The sequence below is a fragment of the Astyanax mexicanus genome, chromosome 4 (genome assembly GCF_023375975.1).
Source record: "Astyanax mexicanus isolate ESR-SI-001 chromosome 4, AstMex3_surface, whole genome shotgun sequence".
NCBI classification, from domain to species: domain Eukaryota; kingdom Metazoa; phylum Chordata; class Actinopteri; order Characiformes; family Acestrorhamphidae; genus Astyanax; species Astyanax mexicanus.
The window spans coordinates 50,279,249-50,299,823 of NC_064411.1; the positions used below are offsets into that span (position 1 = coordinate 50,279,249).

Below are 20,575 nucleotides of genomic sequence, written 5' to 3' on the forward strand. Positions count from 1 at the left end.
TTTTTAAAACAAATTTTTACTTCTACTTCTTACATTTTCACACAAGTATCTGAACTTTCTACTCCTTACATTTTAAAAACAGCCTTGTTCCTCCTATTTCATTTCAGCTCGTTTTCATTCCGGCTTCTCCTCTTTCAATAAAACCCGTATCCAGATAAATCTCTCCATCCAGATAGAGTGAATCTGATTGTGATTGGATGAGAAGCATAAACATATACCATGTACCATATACCATATATTCAGACTCCCTATTGGTTTATACTGTGATCCATCACACCTGCACATGTCCCCCCCTACACACTCCAGCAAGAACATAGCAGACATATGTAGCCTAGTATGAAGATGATTCGTGCAGAGACTCAGGAGAACTCCAGACAAACTCCAGTCCAACTAAACTTTAATAGCTTTTATATATTTACATTCTACTAAAATACATTCATTTACAATGAGCATACATGCAGCTGAAACAGGGAGCAGCTTAGTGCAAAATCCCAAATTATATTATCAACATTAACATTTTAATAGAACATTATAGTCATTATGGCTTTTAGAAAAATGTTTTAGAAAAATGTGTGCACTATAGGAATATATAGGGGACTATATAGTTGCGCGGCAAAAAAAGTTTTTGTTCTTATTGGCATTTTTAACCCTTACATTACTTTTACTTTTATACTTTAAGTAGTTTTGAAACCAGTACTTTACACTTTTACTTAAAGAGTAAAAAGCTTGAGTTGATACTTCAACTTCTACAGGAGTATTTTAAATACTAGTATCTATTCTTCTACCTACAGAGTAATTAATGGGAATACTTTTGACACTTTTGAAGTTGACCAGTTACACCATCAAGCACAAATGAAAATATACTCTCTGTTCTTTGTTTTCAGCCATACCCAGTATTGTTTTACAGTATTCCCAGTATTTTAGCCTAATAAAATCTTATTGTTAATGCATAAAGTGGATAGAATGTGAAGGTGAAAAAATACCCATCAACTGTTTGGTAGTCAAATTGAGAGTATTTTCTAAAAATATAAATTCTACAAGGAATAAGTGGCCATAAAAAGGGACATCTCATTAGGGTTCTACAAGAACTTAGTTTAATATCTTTTTAAAATCATAATTACACAGAAGTCAACATGTTTCTTATAGGGTTAAACTGCAGAAATGCACATTAATGAAGAAATGCATAATACTGACTGGAATTTGATGCCTGAGGTGGGAAAATGTATTTTCTCAAAGGCTTAACTAATCAACTATCAGATAAAAGGATTAAAAAAGGATAATTTTTAAGGTATTTTGTTTAGTATAATATATAATCCAAAAGGCACCAATCTCAGAAGTTCAGTTTTATTTAAAGTTTTATTTTAACCACAGCCTACAGTAAGTGCGTGTAATTACACCTTGGCTAATGACCCCTTTTACTAAGCTAATAAATTGCTGGCATTTTGTTTGAGCAGAAGAAAACTGAGAACTGACGCACAAAGAGGCTGTGAGAAAGAGAGAGAGAGAGAAAAGGAGAGAGGGAGAGAGAAAGAGAGAGAGAGAGAGAGATGTCTCTCTCTATAAGAGCAGGTTGTGTGTAGCTCCTCTGTAGCTGTGTTGTGAGCTGTGGTGGTAGTGTGTGGTGATGGTGATGAAACTGAAGCACAGAAAGGATTTGTGGTGTGTTTTTCTGTCTGCCTAAACTTCAGGGCTAAAGGTAAGACACGGCTGAACTTTTCTGGAACATGCTTTTTACCCACACACACTTTTATACAACTTCTGTCTCACTAAACAGGATAATACAGTTTGCACAAGAAGATATTCATTTAGCAACGTGGTCGAAAACACACTTTTTTCTGCAATGAAATGTAGAATTACACAGTAGACACTGAAGGAAATGTAGTCTATAGTTACAGCATTGCAATGCAGCCCAGGTTTATAGTTTATAAACACAAAAATGATGAGTTTCTTTGATGTTACCAAATAAAAAAAAACTCTGGAATATAAGCAAGAGGAAGATGGATGATCACAACCATCAAACCAACCTGAACTGCTTGAATTTTTACACCAGGAGTGGTTTAAAGTTATCCAAAAGCAGTGTGTAAGACTGGTGGAGGAGAATATGCCAAGATGCATAAAAACCAGGGTTATTCCACTAAACATTGATTTATGAACTCTTAATGAATATGAACTTGTTATTTCAGCTATTTCTCATTTTCTGCAAATAAATGCTCTAAATGACAATATTTTTATTTGGAATTTGGGAGAAATGTTGTCTGTAGTTTATAGGATAAAACAACAATGTTCATTTTACTCAAAAATAAACCTATAAATAGCAAAATCAGATAAACTGATTCAGAAACTAAAGTGGTCTCTTAATTTTTTCCAGAGCTATATAATTACTAAAAGTATTAGAACACATGTTTATTCATTGTTTCTTCCTAAATTAAGAGTAATAAAAAAGACTTCATCCTGCTGTTGTTGGAGTAACTGTCTCTACTACCCAAGAACCGAGGAAGAAGGCTTTGCTTTCCATTAAGTTTTAAATCATTGCTGTGTGCATTTGATTGCATTCAGGATTCAAGAAAAGACAGTTAGGACAGGGAGGTCAAGATGTTGATTGACCATCACCCTACTCCATACATCCTCAAATCCTCAACTTATCCTTAAATTACTGGATGTTGCGCCATCAGTCAGCGCTGGGGGGGGGCTTAATTTCTTTTACTCCCCACCTGGCATTAGACAAGGTGGAAATACAATAGATACATTCATTATTATCTACTGAGAGTTTTAATCTTTTGGCAGTGCTTCTCTACAGGGACTAGACATGCTGTGTATGCATTTGTACATCTGTGTCAGCAATGGATGCAACTTAAAGTAGCTAAACTAGGATCAAACATTAGGATCAAACATTTGGCACAACGTATTAAATATTGGCTTAAGATTCTTTGTTTTTGATGCACATTTTCTACAGTTTTCTTGAATTGTAGCTAGAAGCAGGTGTTATTCAGAGAAAGAAGGAGGAAAAGTGAAGAGAGAGAGAGAGAAAGAGGCAAAAGTAGAATGCATAGGGTGAAAGTGGAGATTTAAAAAGGATAAGAAGAAACTGGAACAGAATGGAGACAAAGTACAGAAACTAGAGAAGAAGCGAGAAATTTGGGAAAATTGGAAGAAAAAAGAAGTATGGACAGAGAAAGAGTGAGGAAGAGAAGAATATGGAGAAAAATGGATGGAGAATTAGACTGGTGAAAGAAGGGGGAGTGAAAAAGTGGAGAGAGAAAAAAAGCAAATGAGTGGAGAGTCAGGAAACAAATTAAGAGAGATTGAAAGAGGGAGAAAGTGGAGAAAGATGTAATGAGAGAAAAAGTGAGAAATTGTAGAGAAAGTGAGAAAGACAAAGTGCAGAAATTAGAGAGAGAGATGGATATATGTGGAGGAAGAGAAAGGGGAAGAAATTGGAGAGAGAGGAAATGAGAGAAAAAGATATAAATTGTAGAGAAAGTGAGAGAAAGAAAGTGGAGAAAGTTGAGAGAGGGAGAAAAAGAATGGAGGAAGAGAAAGGGTGAGAAATTTGAGAAAGATGGGAAAGGGAAAGAGAAAAGACAAGATAAATAGTGTAGAAAGAAAAAAAGGGGAAAGTGGAGAGGGATGGGTGGAGAAAAAGACTGAATAATAAAGGGAAACATAGATAGACATAGAAAGGTGGTTGGAAGAGTGGAGAGAGGAAAATAGAGAAAGTGGAGAGGGATGGATAGAGAAAAAAGACTGGAGAAAGAAGGATAGTGAAAGGGGGTGGAGAAGTGGAGAGAGAGAAAGAAGGAGAAAGTGGAGAGAGATGAAATGAGACAAAAAGAGAAAAAGGAATTGGAGAAAGACTGGAAAGAGAAAAGACAAGACAAAGATTGTAGAGAGAGAAAAAAAGAGAAAGTAGAGAGGGATGTAGGGAGAAAAAGACTGGAGAAAGAAGGCGGCAGAGGGGAGTGGAAGAGTGAAAAGAGAGAAAGAGAGAAAGTGGAGAAAGATAGATGAGCAAAAGGAGAAATTAGAGAAAGTGAGAGGGAGAAAAAGAGTAGAGAGTGAAAGTGGAGAATATAGAGAAACGGAGGAAAGGAATGGAGAAAGAGAAAGAAGGAGAAATTGAAGAAAGATGAGAAAGAGAGAGAGAGAAAAGGCTGTGTACAGATGGATAAAAAGAAAGTGGAGAGAGAGAGATGAAAAGGCAAGAGCAGAGAGAGTGAGGGGAGCGGAGAGAGGGAAAAGAGAAAGAGAGAGAGGAAGAGAGAGAGAGGGGAGGAGAGAGGGAGCTGATTGTAAAGGAATGAAGAGACGGTGTGTTTGAGTTCAGCTAAAGGGGGATTATTATCCACTTCGGAATACTAATGAGCGCCTTTCTGTCACATCCCATTCCCCCCATCTCTATCTCTCTCTCTTTCTCCCCCCTCAATCACTTTCTCTCTCTCCCTCGCTCTCTCTCTCTGTGTGACTCTCTGTCTCTCACTCACACACACTTTTGTTTCTGACCTTTTGTTCCTTTTATCCGTTGTCAACAATGCTTTCCACTGTACCAGTAAGAGATAGATAAATAGAGAGAGAGAGTGAGAGAGAGAGAGAGAGAGAATAGCTCAGGAGAGAAAGAACAGCCAAAATGAAACCAAGATCTGAGCTATAATTTGAGCTATAATCCAGTAATTGCTGACAATCTAGAGAGAGAGAGAGAGAGAGAGAGAGAGAGAGAGAGAGAGAGAGAGAGGAAACTGGATTTGTGGAATCAAACCCTCATTACAATCCCAAGCCATTAAAACAAGCTGAACTGCTTGAATTTTTGCAACAGAAGTTGCATAAAGTTATTCAAAAGCAGTGTGTAAGACTGGTGCAGGAGAACATGCCAAGATAAATGAAAACTATTGATTTCTGAACTTTTAAAACTTTATGAATATAAACTTGGTTATATTGTGCCATAGAGGGTTGATTCTAAAAACAAATATTAGTAACTTTACAGGAGAGAGAAAAAACCTTCTAAACTTTTTTAATGGAAGTTAATGTAAAAAGAGTTCATTTCAGGTAATTTTGAAGAGTTTATATTAGTCCATTCCTCAAGAACTTTTGGCCCAGTGCAAAGGACAGTTTGTGTGTTCAAATAATGTAGTAAATTAAAAATCGACAAAATGAAGATACTTGTTTTTTATTGGACAGCGACGATATGTTAAAGGTCATTTCTGGAGTCTAGAATTTCTATTAATGCATTTATTGATACATTTCATACATTTAATTCAAGTTACAGAAAAAAGGGAATACAGAGAGGGAAAGAGAGAAAAACAGCGAGAGAAAGAAAGAAAGGGAGGGAGGAAACAAGTGAAGGCTGAAAGGAACAAAATGGATTCTGTTATTGTAATTATCCTAATTATAAACGCTGCAGCTTGCGTAACAGCAGGGACAGTCCGGCGGGTTCGAACAACTGCGCACTGTTAGTGTCAGTGTTTGTACATTTTCAGCACACAAATGACCCGACTATTCAGTGCAGGGGTGCGGTGGGGAACGGGGGGGGTTGGGGGGTTGGGGTGCTGAGTCCAGCACAGTGTGGTGATCTCTCTCTGTGTTCGAGCAGGAAAATCACCAAACTGGGCAGAAATCCAACAGTCCAGGACCAGAACTGGACACACTCGATTTGAGATTAACGCTTAAGCACATTAGTTAGATAGGGGATGACTTGGGAATGCCCACACGTGTATAAGTTGTGAGGTGTCATCTTGTGTCTTGTGAGTTAGGTTGGTGGAAAACTGTCCAATGTGCTAATGGCAAGGCGACAAGAATAATCGAGGGAGTTTGGATAAGGCGTGGTACGTTCACATTTAAGTTACAGTATTTCGCAGACTCCCTTATCCTAGAGCGTCTTACTAAAGTACTTTGTTGCTTACTTCGAAAAAAATATCTATAGCTTGTTTGTCCATAACTACTGCAAGGCTTTGTGCTTCTGCCGATGAAGTAACCCGTGATTTCTTGAAGGAAAAGGTAAGACCTGACGAACAGTACTTAGATCAGCCTTGTGCAAAAGGAATACATAATAGAAGGCATTACCACCAACAGTGGAGTAGTAGTAGTAGTAATAGTGCAGTGAGTGATATTGGTTGTGACCGGTTGCATCTGGCTAGAATTGTCCATGCAGTAGGGGCATGCTATAATAATACTGCCAACATTTCTGAATATTGTCAACAATATTATACCCTGAAATATCGAGTCATATGACTCACCCCTAATTATCACATCAGGGTACCACTTTTTTACTGTTTTTATCAAAAGAAAAAATCACACTGTTCTCATTTCCTAATATATATCTACTAGAGACAGATTATATCTGTCCAGTATCATTTATTTTACTGTAATTCTGGATATATGGAGATATTTGGAGAGCATTATTAGTATCATGACATTCTGGATCATTGACTTCTGATAGAAATCTGAAAAAAATCTTATATTTTTTTAATATCTCAGTTATCTTAGAGTATGCAATAATAAAACGTAATTTTCATTTTGTTACAGTATTGTATATTTTTTTTCATTTTCTCCCCAATTTACACAGCCAATTGCCCAACCTACTCATTAGGATTCCCCCAATCACTAGTAATGCCCCAACACACCAGGAGGGTGAAGACTAGCACATGCCTCCTTCAATACATATGAAGTCAGAATCCGCCTCTTGTTGAACTGCTGCTGATTTCCGAGTAGCATCACACTCGCACTCGGAGGAAAGCGCAGCGACTCGTTCCGATACATCAGCTCACAGACGCAGCCTTGTACTGATCGACATCACCTTTTGGAGTGATGTGGGGAGAGAGCACCACCTACAGTACCCACCCAGAGAGAGCAAGACCAATTGTGCTCTCTCAGGGCTCTGGTAGCTGATGGCAAGCTATATGAACAGGATTCGAACCGGCGATCTCCTGATCATAGTGGCAGCGCCTAGTCCGCTGGACCACTTGGAGCTGCAGTAGTGTATTCTTGAAATTATTATTTTTTAATTCAATGTTTTGTCATACCATCAAGACTATCGTTATCGCAAAAATACTAAAAAATATTGTGATATTATTTTAGGTCCATATCGCCCACCCAAACCATGCAGACAGTCAAGCAATTTTGAGAACAATCACATCTGCATTCAGTGCAGTTTTCCTGAGCTTTAGAAATTTTGGAATGTCCTTTTAAACACATATACTGCTCTACATATAAAAAATTATACTGTACTATAATTTAGGGTTTAAAAATCAGGAAAACTACCCTACAGTGTGACTGTATGAATGTGAAATAATCATAATCACATCAGTTACTTCCAAAACACACTCACGTGATTGGATCATACAGAACCACCACTAAATGCGGCAGTGAATTAGATCAGCTGTGAGAGAGAGAGAGCTGTCCTTGTCTGCTAATGGCTAACAGGCCCAGTGATAGAGGGATGATCATGTGCAGCGAGAATGAGGCGAGAGGCAGAGTGAAGGAGATGGCCAGGTGGATAGCCTGGGAACTTGGAGAAAGTGAATTTTCTCGTTCACTTAATCTCCTCCATTCATTCTCTCCTGCAACAAGTGGGCTCTTTGTGTGTTTAAGGCAGCTCTCGAGTAAAGCTATACTCTTTCCTGTGCTTTTTTTTTTTATTCGTCTGATAGAGATGCTTTGGCAGGCTCTTTTCCCTCTTGTGGTCAGGTGGTGGAGTACAGTGGAGAGGTCACACTCAGCCCATTTATAGCACTTAGTGCTTTGGATGGAAGTTCACTGGGGTTAAATCTTATATAAGGGTCATTATCAGAATAATGTGCTTTTTGCGGAGTCTTTTGACTGTTTGCATGCCTTGCATCCATTTGTCCACTGCATAATGCAGCTTGTCATCAATTTTAGAAAAATAAAATAGCGTTTTATCATAATTCTGGTTGATCTAGAGTAGTAGACATGTTAAATTGTTCTTGTTCTGTTTCAAATAAGATTTTCTAAAATCATTTTAATTGCTGTGATATTTTACCGTGATGTTTTACCATTATCTTTTTAAGCTGAATATGGAGACACCATCTTAAGGAGGTATTCATTTAGAATGAGTTTTAGTTAACAGCTGTGCTAAACTCAAACTTCTTTCTTAATGTGTTTGAGAGCATCAGTTGAGGTGAAGTAGTGAAGAGGTAGAGTTACAGGTATACAGTGAATATCTCTATTTGTGTTATGTTCTAATTCATATTATGAGAAGCAAGTACGACTCAACTAAGTAAAATAAAAATATGACTTGAAAAATATAAAATATGAAATATAAAATATGACTATGAAAAAAATAAAGGTCAGTCAATTTAAAAAGAAGAATTTCAAGAACGTTAAAAGTATCATCAAGTGCAGTCACCAAAAAGACCATCAAAAACGTTATAATGATGGAACTGGCCCTCATTAGGACCGTCCCAGGAAAGGAAGACCAAGAGCTCCCTCTGTTGCATAGGATAAGCCAGAGTTTCCAGCTTCGGAAACCACAAGTTAACAGCTCCCAACATAAAAGCATCTAAATGCTTCACAGAGTATTTTGGTTTGTTTAACACTTTTTAAAGTTATGACGTGATTCCTTATGTGTTCCTTTATAGTCTGGATGACTTTAGTATTAATTTACAGTGTAGGAATTTTTTTTTTTTTATATATATTTAAGATTTTTATGAAAATAGCTAAATTAATAATTTAAATGTCTACATAACCTTTAGAAAACTGTAAAAATTTACAAAAAGTGATTTAAAGCGAAGGTTATTTACTTTACATTTCCTTATATGTGTAGCAATGTGTCACATTGTTAGGGTAAATCTTGGAAAATATATTGTTACACAGAGTTTATATAAAATGTACACAAATGTAATGAGACACAAAAGTCAAATTACGCTGATATTGACCCATGTAGCATCAGTACTTACCTGTGGACAAGATAATTGCATATTTACTCATTCTATCATTGTGCAAGAGATATAATAATATACAGCTCTAGAAAAAAATAAGAGACCATTTAAAAATGATGAGTTTCTTTGGTTTTACCAAATTGAAAAACTCTGGAATATAATGATCACAGATGGATGGATGGATGATCACAAGCCATCCAACCAAGATGAACTGCTTGAAATTTCGCACCAGGAGTAAAGGCATAAAGTTATCCAAAAGCAGTGTGTAAGACTGGTGGAGGAGAGAACATAATGCCAAGATGCATGAAAACTGTGATTAAAGCCAAGGTTATTCCACCAAATATTGATTTCTAAACTGCTCTGCATCTTATTTGTTATTTCAGCCATTTCTCATTATCTGCAAATAAATGCTCTGAATGACTAAATTTTATTTGGAATTTGAAGGAAATGTTGTTCGTAGTTTATAGAATAAAACAACAATCATAAACCTATGAATAGCAAAATCAGACAAACTGATTCAGAAACTGAAGAGCTCTCTTAATTTTTCCAGAGCTGTATAATAATATTATATTAAATTAAACAAAACAAACAAAAACAGCATTAACACTATGAATTTCTGCTCTTGTACGAACAGATGACTTCATCCACACCCAGTTCCCCGCATGGCTCCTCCGCCCACCAGAAGGTGTGCCACTGTCAGACCCAAACAGATGCCATGAAGCCTCTGCTGGGCTGGGCCGGGCACGCCAGCCAGGTGCTCCGTCGCCGTCGACGCATACTGACCAAAGATGGGCGGAGCAACGTGCGCATCGAACACATGAGTGGGCGGGGCGCTCTGTACCTGCGTGACCCCTGGACGACCTTCGTGGACATGCAGTGGAGGTACAAGCTGGTCCTGTTCAGCGCCACCTTCGTCGGGACCTGGTTCACCTTCGGCCTGCTGTGGTACCTGCTGGCACTGGTGCACGGAGACCTGCTGGGTAAGGAAGCACTGGTTAGGAGGTCATTGGGTCACTGGTCTGGACAGGTATAAACACCTGAATCAGAATGTGATACTAACTTCGCCATCAGCAGCCAGAGTCTGAGAGAGAGAGAGCAAAGTTGGGTGTGTGGATAGAGCTTTTTCATCTCATCACTAATCACTAGTGTGATGTTGCACAGCACAGGCTTCTGTTTGATACAGCATGTGTATCAAAGCTGGACATCCGGCAATGGGTTCAAATTAAAATAAATGTACAAATACAACAATATTATGTACTAAATCCAGACATCAGTCTGGGTGGGTTCATCAATTATATAGGTAAATAATGAGGAAGATGGAGAAGAATGAATATAGGAATAGTACAGACAGAGAAAATATTAAATGATTTATTTATTTAGACATTGGGATTGTTAGAACTGGAATATTGGAGTATAATATATATATATATATATATATATATATATATATATATATGTATATATATATATATATATATATACATATATATATATATATGTATATATATATATATATATATATATATATAAAAGCTTTAACAAATAAAAAAATAATTAAAGAAACACATTTTTTAAATAAAGTTAACATAATGGCTTACTAATTTTATATTTTTTTATGTTATTTAAAAACAACACACAATTTTGAAATCGCCAAAAAATAATGGAGGTCATGCCCATATATTGTATGATAATTGATAATGTAATGTATCATGACAGGCCTACTTACACATTCTAATGATATTTTAGAACTTTTTTTTAAGTATTAAGGTTATTTAGACATCAGAATTAGAATATACAATTGTTTACATATCATTAATAATTAAAACATAATTAATAAATTAATTAATATTGAAGTCTGCAAAAATGATAAGGTCATATCCACATATTGTAATCGATAATCGATAATGTGAGTACCATGTCAGGCCAACTCACACATTCTGACAATACTTGATATAAATTACTTTTACATTTACGGTATTTAGCAGACGTCCTTATCCAGAGCGACATAAAACAGTGCTTCAAAGTTACTTCAGATATCCAAAGCTAGTTTGTAGACTAGGATCAAGAGATACATAGAACTTGATCATGTTTAGAACCCTAGGAACCTTTTTTTTTTTTTTTTTAGTTTAGGAACTCTTTAAAAAGATGAGTCTTCAGGCGACGTTTGAAGACCGCAAGTGACTCTGCTGTTCTGACATCCAGTGGAAGTTCATTCCACCACCTTGGTGCAGCACAGAGAAGAGTCTGGATGTCTGTTTTCTGTGTGTTTTGAGTGATGGAGGTTCGAGCCGAGCTGTACTGGAAGCTCTAAGAGCTCTTGGTACAAGATCTGGCTTTGACCATTGCCATCAAGTATGAAGGAGCTGGTCCATTTTTTGCCTTGTAGGCCAGCATCAGGGTTTTGAATCAGATGCAGGCGGCAACAGGAAGCCAGTGGCGGGAACGCAGCAAAGGAGTCACATGACTGAACTTCGGGAGACTGAAGACGAGTCGTGCTGCCGCGTTCTGAATTAATTGTAGTGGTTTGGTGGAAGTGGAAGACCAGCCAGTAGAGAGTTGCAGTAGTCGAGTCTTGAGAGTAAGGCTATTCAGACATTTGAATTAGAATTAAAAAAATTATGTTACATGAGTTAGACAACATCTTCTCACTAGTTTTGCGTTTAGACCAAAGACAATATCGACCACAGAAATACAAGCCAGAGTGATTTATTTTAAATAAAATGTTAGACATTATAAAAACCCAAAACAAATAAAAAAATAAAACAAAAACCAATAAACCTTTTCTCTCTCCCTAGCTAACACAAAAGACCTTATCCCCTTCCGCACTACATTGGATTGATATTAATAATTTTTTAAGTGTTCTTACAAAGATTGACCAAGTCCCTGAACGGTTAAGAAACACAAGCAGGTTGTGAGCCATACATAAATAATGTTGTTTCTGTCAAGGTCTTGTCCGGTTTTGTGTCTCTCCCTTCTGTCTCTGTGTTTTTCCTGCCCTCAGAGTGCTCATCTGTGTTTATTTTAAGCTCCGCCCCCTTGTTACTTATTCCCAGGTGTTTCTGTTTTACTGTTCCCTTTCCTGTGTATAAATAAAAAGTCTCTTAGGTTCAGTGTCCCTTGTCGGTCCTTGTACCTTTTTTATCAGTCAGGTTAGGTGTTCTCTTGTTTTCGAAGTTTCTATATTCTCCATTTTTTTTGGTTGCTTAAGTTTTTGGTTCTTTGTTTGTCTGTTTTGTTTCTTAAATAAATACTCGCAATTGCATCCGCTCTTAACGTCTCCTTGTTGCTCCCTGCCTGACAGTTTTTAAAATGTTGAAACGCAGGTTTATTCACATTAATGGGATCATGCAAACAAAAACATAATAGGTAATATCGAGGTCTGCAAAAATTATGAGGTCATTCCCATACAGAATATTGTACAATAAATCGTTAATGTAATAATCATGACAGGCGTAGAGAGTATAAAAACTAGATGATGCTAACATTTGTATATTGTGCATTCTGGGAAATGAAGTTCTAAAAGATCAAGCTAATCTAGTTAAATCTAATTAACAGAGATAATCTGAGCATCTTCCGTTTCCTTTTCTACAGAGTTTGAACCTCCAGCCAACCACACGCTGTGTGTGATGCAGATGCAGACCCTGACAGGAGCTTTCCTCTTCTCCCTGGAGACGCAGACCACCATCGGCTACGGTTTCCGGTGCATCACTGAAGAGTGCCCGTCCGCCATCGTCCTCCTCATCATTCAGCTGCTTATCACCACCGCCATGGAGATCTTCATCACAGGAACCTTCCTCGCAAAGGTGCACTGTCTGGACTACATGCACTCATCTTCATAGAAATGGTTGCACAAATAGTTGCACCCAGAATTAAATTTCTTGTACAGTGAAGATAAAGGTTGCCAGACACAAAAACAGATGTCCCACACATGGAGAACACTGATTGGTCCACTGAGCACAAGAAAAGTCCAATCAGGATGCACTGTATGTCAGACTCACAATGCCTGTCTCTCACTTCCTGTCCATGAGCAGCCAAATATACAATTTCCTGATTTGCGGGATACTGAGACGACTTATGGTGGGGTTGTAGAGGTTCCTAATGGTTTCCTGTGATAATCCATCCCATTCAGCTCCAATATTCTCACACATTTCCTACAGATTAAGCAATGGGGATTAAGAGTTTATAGCACATACAATAGCATCTCACACATTTTCAATCGGTAATAGATGTGGAATTGCGGCAAGCAGTCTGGTGCGGACTAGCATTGTCCAGTTTGAACAGAGCAAAAGCTTCAAGGCTTCATTCTAAATTCTCCATGACAGTCTGCAACAGCTACTCACCAAGCTTCATTGCTGTCGGTTTGATTCCTTCCAAGTGCAACCATTTTTGGTGATGAGTGTATATATTATAATACATATGAACAAAAGTTTCGGGACAGCTACACAGCTTTCACAATGACCTACCTCCGAACTCCGAACAATTGCACCAGCGAGCTTAAATTCACTACAGGAGACTCTAAAACTCTCTTTGTAAATGCTCGGCTACAATGAAAATGAGGGTTGCCCTCAATGGTTGATTAATTGATTGATTGATTGATTGATTAAAATAAGGTGGTTTTGGGCTGGATCAACTAAGCCATGACCAGATTTGTTTGCCTTCTAAAAACCCTTTTTTGGTTTGGGCTTTCAGATCAATTACAGATAGTTAGGTGGGCTATCATCACCCGTTAAACAATAGAAGAAGAAAAATAACTGGTGTCGGGCTGAAATCAGACTCCCATATTTATGTACAGTAACTCCTTAATTGAACTATTTGTCATTTGTGCTGGAATGACAAATGTATAGCCATTATACACAAACTCTAGCATTTTTGGCAATTATTAGGCAATTAATCAAGTTTAGTTAGTTCAATCACTAAGCAATTAATCATTTTCTTTTTTTCTGCACATAAGACTCTCAGCTTTTTTTCACTTTCTCTGCACTACTGTGATGTGCTTTCTATTCATTATAGTTCATTATAGTTTTAGAGATTATTCGGCATAACATCCCTAAAACACACACACACACACACACACACACACACACACACACACACACACACACACACACACACACACACACACAGTCTTAAGTGAAGTGTGTGAATCTAATAGTAGTAATGCTTCCTTAATGCTCTGTCTTTCTGTCCAATCTCTCCGTCTGTCCTTCAGGTGGCTCGGCCGAAGAAACGTGGTGAGACAGTCCGATTTTGCCAACATGCCGTGGTGGCCAATCACGATGGCCGGCCGTGTCTCATGATCAGGGTGGCAAACATGCGCAAAAGCCTCCTACTGGGTTGCCAGGTAAATAGAAGAAAGAGTTACTGTATAATCATAACAATAAGATCCCAAACAGTAACAAAATTAAATTGTTATTTTATCGTACATACACTTTAATCTAAAACCCACTGTGCAGGTGACTGGGAAGCTACTGCAGCCGTGTGTATCTAAAGAGGGTGAGACGGTGCGTCTGGACCAGAGAAACGTCACCTTCAGTGTGGACACAGCCAGCGAGAGCCCCTTCCTCATCCTCCCCCTCACTTTCTACCATACTATTGACGATGAAAGCCCACTTCGAGCGTGGGCCGCTAAGGGTACGCACAGAACAGTCAACAGTTAATGTTTCTGTTTGTAATTATTATTATTACACATTAATTAGGGCTTTGTGTGGCTTCATATAGTATACTATATGGACAAAAGTATTGCTACACCTGCATATTTATTATTTGTTATAAATTTAAGAGTGTAAAAGAGAGTTTATCCAGCTTTGGTTGGAGCACTGTATTTTTTACACTATAAGGCACACCGAATTATAAGGTGCACTATCAATGAACGTATTTTTTCTGGTCTATTTTCATACATAATGCACACTGCATAATAAGGCGCATTATGTGACACTAGTAAGGAACAGTGGTGTCACCATGTTTTCCTCCTAATTCAGCCAAGCTAAGTAAACAAAACTGTAACTCTTAAAAAAACCATTTTCTTTTAAAGTCAAACAAACTCTGGTTGTTAATCTACACAGATTTTCTCCTGAGAACTGTTTATTTGGGTAAGAAAAGTGCTTCCATTTATTTACAGTAAGCTAAGATTTGCAGATTTCCACTAAGGATAGCTATCTTCATACTAGGCTACATACGTCTGCTATGTTCTTGCTGTGATGGATCACAGTATAAACCAATAGGGTGTCGGAATGGTATATGTTTATACTTCTCTACATCCAATCACAATCAGATTCACTCTATCTGGATGGAGAGATTTATCTGGATAGGGTTTTTATTGAACGATGAGAAGCCGGAATGAAAACGAGCTGAAATGAAACAGGAGTAATGAGGCTGTTTTTAAAATGTAAGGAGTAGAAAGTTCAGATAATTGTGTGAAAAGGAGTAAGGAGTACATTTCTTCTTAAGTAACATAACAAAATATATTCACTTCATTACTTGTCACACTCTGAAGGCTGAACTGTGTATAATCTATATACTGAATAGTAGAGGGCAGAGGACTGAACCTTGAGGAACACCACTTATAGAACAGCAACAGCGCAGAAGTTTAATAGTCTGACTTTCTCTCTCTCTCTCTCTCTTAGGTGGGGGATGGACAGACCAAGAGCTGGCTGACTTTGAACTGCTGGTAATGATGAGCTCCACGGTGGAACCCACCTCCGCCACCTGCCAGGTGCGCACCTCCTTCCTACCTGATGAGATCCTGTGGGGATATGAGTTTCCGCCCCTCGTCTCTCTGTCGCCAAACGGCAAGTACGTAGCAAACCTTGCCTACTTCGACAAGGTTGTGAAGGCCAAGTCTCCGCCCCTTTTCAAAGAGTCTCCGCCCAGCAGGAGGCAGAGCGACCATGGTGGTGGAGAAGTGGAGGGTGGGGACCCGGAGAAGATGCAGCTGGAGCAGAGCTACAGAGAAGGAGGAGAAGAAAGAGGGCGGATGAGAGACAGTAGCCCCTTCAGTGTTAGGATCAGTAATGTGTAAACCACGCCCACTTCGTTCACACCACGCCCACTGTATATGCACAGATGTGGGATGATGCTGATGGACTATATGGACCTGATTTGGAGGATTTTGGAGAGTCAGGATGAAGAATGTACCTTAGTTCTAATATCCATGACAGTACTGCTATAAACATGCTGCACTTTAGAGTCTTTTTTAAAAAAGAGCAACACTGGAAAACACTGGAATGCTTGTTCTAAACTGGTTTGTTTTGCTGGTTTGACACTTTAACCTTCAGTACCTCTCTGTTTTTTTATCTAACTAAAATATTGGAACTCCATAGAATAGAGTAAAATGTAATATTTTATTTAATATAACATATATAACATGTTTAATGTTGTTGCCATTATGAAGCTTATAGTGAAACAATAGCTCCCTCTAGTGGCTGGTTGCACTGCCCTGAACCGCATCAAGGAGTCTTTTGCACTGGAACCTGTAGAGAAGCAGTACAACTGCTCTACTGCTCCTGAATACTGAATAAAGACTGAATATACTGAATAAAGCTTTAGCTGTCGAGGACATACAGGCCTGTCACAGTAACTTCAATTTTGTATGATATATTGCTTGATAAATAATTGCAATAAATAATTATATAGCAATGATGTATGGATAGTCCTGCATAATAGAATAAAAATGCAGGTACACTGTTTAAAAAACCTTTTGGATTTATGGATTATGAAAATGTTCATTCATCATAAATACATAAGACATTAAACAATATGCAATACAGCTCTGGAAAAAATTGAGAAACTTCAGTTTCTGAATTACTGGCTCTGATTTTGCTATTTATAGGTCTATGTTTGAGTAAAATGAATATTGTTGTTTTATTCTATAAACTAAAGACAAAATTTCTCTCAAATTCCAAATAAAAATATTGTCATTAAGAGCATTTATTTGCAGAAAATGAGAAATGCCTGAAATATTTTTTTTATTTTTATTAGTTTTCATGCATCTTGGCATGTTATCCTCCACCAGTCTTACACACTGCTTTTGGATAACTTTTAAACTCAAAGCAGTTCAAGCAGTTCAGCTTGGTTTGATGGCTTGTGATCATCCATCTTCCTCTTGATTATATTCCAGAGGTTTTCAATTTGGTAAAATAAAATAAAAAAACTCATAATTTTTAAGTGCTCTCTTATTTTTTCCCCAGAGCTGTATAGGCCATTTGGAACTATTGAGGTCAATATATTGTACAGTAACTGGATTAGTAATTATTGTGACAGGCCAAAGGACATACATACATACATAGACAATGCTAATAATATATGATGGTGATGAAGATGAAGATGAAGATGGTTGTGAAGACAATGTAATGACCGTGTTTATTGATTTATTGGTTAATCATTCTGAAATGCATTTTGAATGTTAGTTCTTATGAGGACTGAAAGTATATTTTCCAATGAACAGAATGTTATAAGTTTTAAAATAAGCTGCTTAGTTGTTTTTGATCATCACATTATTTTTTATGAATTGTGATAATTTGACATTGTTTAATGCATTGTTTTCTTTTTTTTTACTTATAATTACAGCACTTATGAATCTGAGGGAGTCTGAGCAATTTATTTCATTTCTTTTTGAGGAGTGTAGACAGACAGACAGACAGACAAATAGATAGATAGATAGATAGATAGATAGATAGATAGATAGATAGATAGATAGATTATTATGCATTTATTGGTGTCATTTTCACAACCAAAATTCTTCATCGCAGGTTTACCTGATTATTTGATTATACCGCCAGTTCTTAAGGTTAAAAATAATGATATTTGATGTAATGTAAAACTTGCTGTCAGCAATTAGTATATAGTTAGTATCTAAATAATATCTTACTATCACAGTAATCTGCTAAATTACTACATTACTCTAATATACAATCTAGTACTCTAGTACTAGAGTACATTCATTTCAACATTTTAAAATTACACTGAATGGAATTAAGACATTTTATCACAAATTTCCTGTATCATTTTAAACATTTAAAACATTCATTAGGTACGAAGGTACTAAATCAATACAATTTTGTAAAACTCTGCTGTCCTGAATATACAAAAGAATGACAAATCTCACCAAATGGCTAGTTGGCTAGTTAGCTAGCTAGCGATAAATGTTTATCCAGTTAAGTTAACTTGCTGCTACACCAAATGAAATGTTGCCCAATAATAGAACTATTACAGTTTAACATGAAATTATATTGGTACTAATTTACTTACTAGTTAAGGAACTTTCTTCTTTTCAATGTTTTGTCTTCAGTGGTTCCCACAGTAGCTAGCATTAGCTATGTAGCTAACAAAGCAGTAAAGTTACCATTAATGGTGGAATGGAGCCAAAAAATGGCCAGTTTCAGTTCATTAACACTCTCATTAAATCATGAACTTTACTCAAATATATTTTTAAGTAAAAAATGCTTTTTAAAAAGCCACTTTTGACAATTAATATCAGTTAGCACATCTTCACAGACACAAACTGACTGAACATTTTAAAAGAAAAAAAGCTAGCTTAGCATTAGCAAGCTGAGGTAACGTAATGCGTACGCCTATTGGGGACATGGCGTTTCTGCACTGTACCTGTGGGATCTAGCGCCTCGCAGTGGTTGTTTTATGATATCACATTTGGCTTGTAAGCGCTGCATCGTTGCTAGGTTACCTGTAGGCTATGTGAGGAAGTAATACATGGAGATCTCTGGTTACAGTGCATTACCGGCTGATAATATCACTTATAAAACGCCTCTCAGCCAATCATATTGCAGGGTCGGAACTAACTGTGGTATAATATTATTTAAACAGCTGAAAAAGAAAACCACTCTGAAATAATTGTAATGTAATTTACAGACAAAATATGCTAACTGTAGAATTCACCGTCCACAGAACTTTAACTACGATGCTTTGCAGAAATATAGCAGGGATGTGTTCATTACACAGAACAATGTCGTGAAAAGTACAGAAATTTGTGACTGTGGCTGTCTGAGAAGTGCAGCTTGTTGATTGCCTGCCACTCAGTAGACACTGATTGCATCTTTAAACCTTTAAACCACTTCTATGGCATCAAGTTACTTGGAAAACATTCCAGTAAACAAAATCCTGTCTCTTATCAAAATACAAATGTAGGTGTCTTGAAGTGGCTACTCTTCACTGGAATATAGACTGGGAATGCACTGTAGGGATAAGGTGAGAGAATGTGGGTGAATCATCAAAAGTTTGGATACACCTTAAATTCTGTGTTTTTTTTTTTGTTTGTTTTTTTTACTATTTTTAAATATTCTGCATTTTAGTTTAATACTACAGTTATCCAAACTATGAAGAAACAACACATGGAATTATTAAAAACAAAAATGTGTTAAACAAACCCGAATATGTTTTATAATATTTTAGAATCTTCAAAGTAGCACATCTTGCTTAAATAGAGACATTTTTGCACATCTTGGCTAGATTTTCTCAGTCAGCTTTATGAGTTAGAGTCACCTGGAATTTCAGGCTTTCAGTTAACAGCTGTGCTGAACTTGTCAAGAGAAAATAACTTGAATTTCTTGTCTCTTAATGTGTTTGAGAGCATCCGTTGTAAAATAGTGAAGAGGTAGAGTTGGTGAAATACAGTGAAGAGCTCTATTTGAGTAATGTTCTAATCTATATTATGAGAAGCAAGAACTACTCAACTAATTAAAAAGAAATAAATGACAAACCAAGTCAAACCAAAAACTTTCAAGAACTTTGAAAGATCTTCAAGTGCAGTCGTAAAAAGACAATCAAAAACATTATGATGGAACTGGCACTCATCAGGACCACCCCAGGAAAGGAAGAACAAGAGTTCCCTCTGTTGTACAGGATAAATTAATCAGAGTTACCAGCCTCAGAAACCACAAGATAAGATTACCTAAATGCTTTACAGAGTATTTAGATTTGCTTAACACTGTCCTGTAAATTATACATGCAATTCAACTAACATTGAACTCATATTTCTTCTTATAATCCAAATATACATTAAAAACTATTAAATAACAGGGTTTTCTCTGCTTGTGACAGGGTTGAAAATATTACCAGTTCAATACAGTATATATCTATTTACTTGTACAATTAGGACTCTCCTGTAAATCATGTCTACAGTCTAACAAACATTTACAAGGATTATTCCTGGAAAAAAATCCTGAATTTTAAATGTTTTACTTAACAGTAGCTATAATTTAATATTTAGCACAATAAAAATCTAACTTTCCTTAGCATTATTGCTTTTTTCCCCTAAAAATTCTTTAATATAATTTATTCAATTTATTCATATAACAAAGTTGAAATATTGAGCCTGACAATTTCCTTCTGATAATAAATTCATAGAATTTATATATATATATATATATATATATATATATATATATATATATATATATATATATATATATATATATATAAATCACATCATGACATAATCACTGAGGCATAGCATGTGTCTCTTAAAGGACAGACTGTAAATAATAAAAACACTTTTAACATAAATATATATATATATATATATTTATATAAATATATAAATATATATATATATATATATATATATATATATATATATATATATATATATATATATATATATATATATATATATATATATATATTGTGGCAATGTTTTGCTCAATAGCTATGAATCTTCTAAGGATAGGCAGTGT

The 20,575-nt window shown here is 36.5% G+C and overlaps 2 protein-coding genes across 2 annotated transcripts in view; one reads left to right on the forward strand and one right to left on the reverse strand.

The window, feature by feature from the left end:
• The window catches only part of pnp5b (purine nucleoside phosphorylase 5b), a 34,152-nt gene extending 24,305 nt beyond the window's left edge, over positions 1 to 9,847 (reverse strand). The window contains exon 1 of the mRNA XM_049476613.1: positions 9,730 to 9,847. Coding sequence (XP_049332570.1) covers positions 9,730 to 9,761 — 32 coding nt within the window. The 5' untranslated portion in view covers positions 9,762 to 9,847. The remainder of the gene's footprint in view (positions 1 to 9,729) is intronic.
• LOC103021810 (ATP-sensitive inward rectifier potassium channel 10) lies at positions 1,574 to 17,468 on the forward strand. Its single transcript, XM_007241656.3, has 6 exons — positions 1,574 to 1,696; positions 9,523 to 9,868; positions 12,480 to 12,691; positions 14,098 to 14,229; positions 14,342 to 14,519; positions 15,512 to 17,468. The coding sequence occupies exons 2-6, from the start codon at positions 9,523 to 9,525 to the stop codon at positions 15,904 to 15,906; spliced, it is 1,263 nt and encodes a 420-aa protein (XP_007241718.2). The 5' UTR covers positions 1,574 to 1,696; the 3' UTR covers positions 15,907 to 17,468.
• Positions 17,469 to 20,575: the final 3,107 nt, after the last annotated feature.